Raw genomic sequence first — 6,795 nt, forward strand, 5'->3', positions numbered from 1 at the left:
TTATTAATAATATAGTAATAATAAAAGAATACTAAAATTTTTAATAATATTACATTATATTAATAATATTATATTATTATATTAATAATAATATAATATTATTTTAAAAGTATTATATAATATATAACAATAACAAATTGATATACCAAAATAATTAAATATATAATTATTTGAATATAATATGTAATAATTATAATATAATAATAAATTTAAAATAATATAAATCATTAAAGTGTAATATAAAAATATTAATATATTACACTAAATAATTTATTATATTATAAAGTAAAATAATTTTTACTTCTAAAATAATTTACCGCTAACCAATGTTAATGTAAAAATAATATATCTTTCAAGAATGATTTTCTATTTTAGAAACTAGATTCACATATCTTTTATTTGGTACTAGTGTAGTTCAATTTGGAGTTCATTACTATGTCAAGTTTCCTGTTGAAGTCTACACTACATGTGCAACAATTTTCTCTGCAGGATATGTTATTAGTAATTTGAGCATATCTTTCTCTATATTAACTGTTTTTAGTAATGGTTTCCTTTTTTGAAAACTAGATTCACATAGCTTTCATTTGGCACTAATTTAGTTCGATTTGGAATTCGTTTGCTATGCCCACTTTTCAGTTAAATGTCATACACATGCAACAGTTTTTTCTATAAGACATGTCATTAATAAAAAGAGTATATCTTTCTCTAGACAAATCCCTTTTAAGATTTGTTTTCTGTTTTAGAAACTAGATTCACGTATCTTTCATTTGGATCTAATTTAGTTCAATTTGGAGTTCGTTTGCTATCTTAAATTTTCAATTAAATATCATGTACATGCTGTAATTTTCTACAGAAAATCTATATCATTTGTAAATCTCTTAAATTTCTAAATTTTAAAACGAAATTAATATTTATCCTAATGATCATGATCATAAATCTAATTCTAACAATATAGGAATAAAATATTCTGTTCTAATATTTAATTAACATTTTATCATAAAAATCTTATTTTTGTTCTAACATAACAAATTAAACTCAATCATAAAGAACATCATTTTCAAACTTTTTTAAATTTTAACTAATTTATAGGGAAAGTTTGGGTAGGAGATAATCTTGCTTCAACGCTGTATCGAAAAGCGTTTGTATGAGCTCCTCATTCACTTTGTTTGCTAGCCTCTGTTCCTCTCTACCAGTGCCACAGGAACTCTCTGTTTACTCTCACAACCATCACAGAAACTCTTTGAAGCTTACTGTCGGGCTTGAAGAGATAAGCTCTGTAGACTATAACTCACGTAATGCTTTGTGGAGGGTTTTGAAGGCTTGATATTTGGTTAAGCTTACTGTTGAGTTTGAAGAGATAATTCCTGCCATTAAATTTGTCAAATTTTTATAGTTCTAATGGAACGAGTTTACTAGTCATTCGGTAAAGAACTAAAACTAAATTCAATTTTAAAATATGTGTAAGGTTGATATCTTAACAATTATACTAAAATATAATAAAGCTAGACAAAAATAAATATAAAAAATGAACCTGATTCTTGTGAGTTGAGAAATGAAGCTCGAATTAAAGCAAGGTCGTCACTTAGTGGTGTTGATCGGAGAATCTATTGTTGAAGTTTTGACATCGTTTCTGACTGGATTAGGAGAAAATCCACCGTGTGAAGAATCTGAGACTTCTACAGGTATAATACTCCTCGTGCTCAATCTGAGAGTTCAAACCCAACCGCAACAACAAGGCCCAATATATTTTTTTAAAAGATAGAAATGGTTCTGTTAATGGGTGGCTGAATAAGTATCCTATCTTCGAGGAAGGCCCAAAACGCAAAGGCCCAAACACAAATGGGCAAATACTATTCCAAGTTGGGCAGAGATATGTTGTGGGCCTCGTGGAAAAACTAGGCTTACTTGTCTCTGGAAGGGGAGTGCACCTGGTAACCTTAGATCCAGAAGTAGGGCAGTTCAAGACGACGACGACGACGACGAATCCACCGACGCCGTTGAGCAGATCCTGACAGTGCAACTCCGGTGCGACGATCCCATCTCCAGCGACCTGAACTCCTAGCAGCCGTCGAAGGTCGTCGAAGTTGCTGATCGCAGCGTCGTCGAAGGTCGATGGAGGCGCAGTCGTCGGAGGCTCTGATAGGCTAAACCCATTATCTCCACCCCCTCAGATCCTCCCCTTGAGAGATATTCTCTCAACAAACCCACGTTTCCACGTTCTTCTCAACTCGTTGATCTGGGATTTTGATCGATATGCGTCGAAGGGTGCCAGATTTCAGGCGCCCAGTTCGAAGGAGGATCTCTGTTTGGATCTGGTGGCTTATTGGTATCTTCGTCATTGCTGGATTGCTCCTCTTTGTTGTCCAGCATCAGCATCAGGTTCAACTTGACCTCCCTAATCAGGTACAAAGTTGCTTTCTTAATTTATTTTTTTTTGATTTGGAGAAAACCCACTTTTGATTTTAGATCTCATCATTGTTTGGATCTAGGAAAGATAAGGAACTTGTATGATCTGAATGAGTCCAATTTTATATTCAACCTGTTTTAGAATTGTACAGTGCTTGTGGGATTCGGATACTGCAAATGGAACACCTTGTCTCAGAGGGATCAGTAGCTGTTTTTTGTAGCAAATCTTAGGATCTGGCTCCCATTTCACTGTTCAATATTTTGCTGTGGAATGTTTTTAAGTTAAAGGTTTGTATGATGTTTGAATGCAAAGGACACTTGATTAAGGATCAGTTTAAGAGAGTATGATATCCTAAAACTTTGCGTGCACTACTACTTGAGCACTTTGTGGTCATATTATCAGCACGCCTTGGGTGGATTCCGTGTGCTTTGTAGGAATTGGTACTGAGGAATGTGAATCCTTAAATTTGTCTTGGGCGGAGTTTTGTTATTGCAATGTGATCTTGAAGTTAAACCTAAGTCCAATTAGGTAGTTTCTGAGATTTAAGAAGCCGAAACGAGTAGTTAGTAAGCTTGTCAAGTTATTTCTTTCGTGCTTTACAATTGAATTTAGCTATTTAATATCTATGTCAAACACTCTTTAGTTGAAGAAATCATCCATCTACTAAGGGCCTGTTTGGTTGGTTTACATAAATTGTAGCAAATTGTTTTTCATGTTAAAAACTTTTTTCCAAGCGTTTCTTGTGTTTTTCCATGGAAAACCAAGTTTGGTGTTTGTTTCGCCATAAAAATAGGGGTGGAAATTCATTTCCACTACAGTCCGTTGTTTGGTTGGCAACCAAAAAATAAGAAAGAAAAACATAGAAATGAGTGCTTTTTAAACATAGAAATGAGTGTTTTTTTACCTTTCCAGTGTTTGGATGGCAAAAGAGAAAAATAAAAAGCATGAATCACAATACCTTGGTGAGCTTACCTTCCCAAAAAGACAAATATCTAATTCACATCATACGACTCAGAATATCACCCTGGTCAATTGAGCAATTCATAATGAAAAAACCACATTAGGCATCAATCCTTGCAAAATTGAACACAAAACATTATTGCCAATGCATTACTTCCAACATTTGAACAAGAATAGCAATAATAATTAAGTTTCAATGTTTTTACTTGCAACATGCCAAACATATCCCCCAGGTCAATGTATTTATTTTCAGGGAGCATTTCTTCATTGAGTTTGAGTCACGGTTTCAGTCGTGCTCGACCTTTTGAACCCTCCTAGTGCCAATAATGTTGCTTGGACCTCTCCTTCATTGAGTTTCTTTAATCGAGTTTGAACATTGCTCCTGAAGTTAACAACCTGAAATATATAGATCTAGTTCACAAATAGGAAGAGCTAATGTTCACAATCTGAACTATATTTCTGGTATTCATATTCATATGTAAGGGGTTGGGTTGAACTACCTGCTACATTGTATCCAAGTTTTCGGAATTTTGACAAAGAAAATCAATGACTAAATAAAGGTAGAGTTGAGAGGTAGGAGGTAGCTGCATATTTCTAGAAACAAATTACTGACATTCTAAGCCTGCTATATGCGATTAACATTGTAACTCAAGTCCTTTGAATCTGTAAAATTTCAGAGCCAGACAGGGAGCAACAAGCAATTTTCATTTAGAATTATGACCAAAATCACAATTTTATTAGCATGCAACAGAATCACGACAAAGGTTAATAAATACATTATATAGTTCTTAATAATTCAGCGTAATATTGTAAAGATACTTTTTTGGGATAAGTATTAGAATGCCACATCCCATGCCTCATGAACCATGGAAATATGCAATTAGAGTCCACATTTTTTAGCAGTAAAATTTCTTATCAACTTGACATTGGTCTTCCTCTAAGTAGTATCCGAATGAGAAACCAAAACTTTCCCAATGCCTAAAAGGATAATTGTGAGTCACGATTACCTAGAAATTTATATGTGCAAGGCAAGTTTATGTTGTACTTACCCAAAATGTCAACTATGTTCGCAAAGTTGAACACTAAGCATTGTTTACCTGGTTATGACTGCATTAGAAGTTGTGACTCTACACGATGATGCAGATCAAGATGACAAGAGACTTGGGTCACTTGTGCACTCACTGCTGAGATTCTCCTTCATGAAGTTCAAACAATATTACCTTAAAATTAAAATGATCAAAATGCTCGTTAAGATATTAATATTTGTATATATTTTTTCTCAAGAACAAATAGTCCGAACAAATAGTGCATAAAAAATTAGTAAACACAATGAAATTTTTAATATTTTTTCTGCATTAGTTTAGCATAAATGGAACTGTATTGGAATCCTAAGAGAAAATGATAGTTGATGCAAATTGATCATGCAAATAAGCTCCATAAACTTTGAGCAACAATCATGTAATTATATGCTTAATTAAAAAATGAGCAAATAGGATAAAAAGATAATGCAAAATCAGAGAAGAGGTAAGTAGGAAATTATACCTTCGATGAAGTTGCAATTAGGTCCAAACAAAGGTTAGACGCAAATAAAATCAAATATCAACCCCCTCAAAGGTGGATCTAGAAGGATGTTAATAACCCTTAATTGGCAGATCAACCACCTAGAAAATCAATTTAGCCAGCTACCCGAAAGTAGAAGTAAAAGAAACAAGAAAGGAACATCATTTCTCCAAAATTCAAAAAAATAGGAGGAAATCCTTACCATTTTTTCTTCTAACAGCCAACACCTTAGATCTTTGATGTAGTCTTCATCACCAACACAAAGTCCTTTGAATTCTTCCCCAAATTTGGATCTAGGGTTTTTCTCCAAAGGGAGAGAGCAAAGGATAAGGCGCGAGTGAAGAGTGACATTTTGGTAGAAAGCGGTGACCAGAAACCCTATATTATTTTGCCCTTTTCTTTCCATGAGCAAGAGCGCTTTAAGTAGGGAATTTTTTATTCTGATATCTGATTGGTTTCCAAGCGATTATGTAGAGCTTTTAGCTCTGAAATCATTTTACCTATATCCATGACGTGGAGGGTTTTTCCATGGGCGTCTTTCTTCATTTTTATAAATGAAACAAACAACTGAAATGAGCCTTTAAATTTCCATGTGACATTGTCGGAACATGGAAATCATTTTCTAGTCCTTTTTTTTTGCGAAGCAAACAGACCTGAAGTAAAGTGAAGTGGGAAGTAATATGCATGATGCAGAGTAAGTGAACAAATTTGGTTAGTCACTTAAGGTGGCATTTGTTTATTTTGTCTGAAGAGTTTAGCCTTGCAAGTCAACTAGATACACTTTAATTTTTTATGGCAATATTGTGCAAATGCAATCTTGATTTTCACTATCGATATTATGCTATCACAATTTATTAGCTTTCCTTGATTAAATGAGTTTAAACTTCATGTAAATTATTAAATTATGCTAGGGTTCGTTATCCTGCTTCCTGAATTTATTTGAAGTGTTATGTAAGGACCCAAGAGAGTTCATCTCCAAAAAGCTAGATTTTAGTAAGAGGGAACCCAAAACCCTTATGAACTCATATTAGCTCTCCATTTAGTCAACATGGGACTAAATGGACACTAACATACCACTCTACTTCCACGATGCCCCCACAAACTGGGTTTGCACTAGTCTAGTCCCCATCGAATGTTGCAATCCTCGCTTTAATCCCTATGGCTAGTGTTATCGAGGCGCAAGGCCCCTTACGCGCACCATACGCAAGGCGCACAACTCAAACTAATATTTTTCAACATAAGACAAAGAAGCATATAAGCAACATGTTTATAAATTATCACATAAAAAGATTAAGAAATATAATTTCACTAAAGAGTCTTAATTACTAAATCACGAAAGAGTCTTAATTAGCATGCATAACATAGAGAAGTTCATAAGTTTCCACAAATCACAATGCAAGATAATCTCTAATATAAGCAAAAGTCTATGAAACAAAACAAGCAAGTAACAAATAAGAATTATGTATTTTCATTTAAAATATGATATATGTATTTTTAAGTAACAATTAAGTTATTAACAAACATGACTGTTCATAATTTTCTAGTTAGCATTCTTAATTGTTATTTGCTAGTTAGCATGAAAAGATGGAGAATGAATGTAACAATATATTTACATGTTCATAATTTTCTAGTTAGCATGCTAATTAGAGAAGGAATTTACAACTAGCAAACAAGTATACTAAATTACTAATTATTGTTTTCTTTTTATAGGTTAAACATGAAAAGATAGAGAATGAATTAGCAACTAGCAAGAAAAAGAGTATTACATAATGTAAATATGTAATATGTAAATTATTTTTTTAAACAGAAGAAAGAGTATTACATGATGTAGGTATCAAGCGCACACTAGGCGCGCACGCTCGTGTGCG

The 6,795-nt window shown here is 33.3% G+C and overlaps 1 protein-coding gene across 2 annotated transcripts in view; it reads left to right on the plus strand.

The window, feature by feature from the left end:
- LOC109848698 (probable galacturonosyltransferase 11) overlaps positions 1,886 to 6,795 on the plus strand; it is a 7,826-nt gene continuing 2,916 nt past the window's right edge. Inside the window, exon 1 of one of the 2 annotated variants that reach the window (XM_020418356.1) lies at positions 1,886 to 2,403. In XM_020418356.1, coding sequence (XP_020273945.1) covers positions 2,254 to 2,403 — 150 coding nt within the window. In that variant the 5' untranslated portion in view covers positions 1,886 to 2,253. The remainder of the gene's footprint in view (positions 2,404 to 6,795) is intronic. The other variant, XM_020418347.1, reaches the window with a different exon arrangement.

Source organism: Asparagus officinalis, chromosome 1, assembly GCF_001876935.1.
Source record: "Asparagus officinalis chromosome 1, Aspof.V1, whole genome shotgun sequence".
Taxonomy (NCBI): domain Eukaryota; kingdom Viridiplantae; phylum Streptophyta; class Magnoliopsida; order Asparagales; family Asparagaceae; genus Asparagus; species Asparagus officinalis.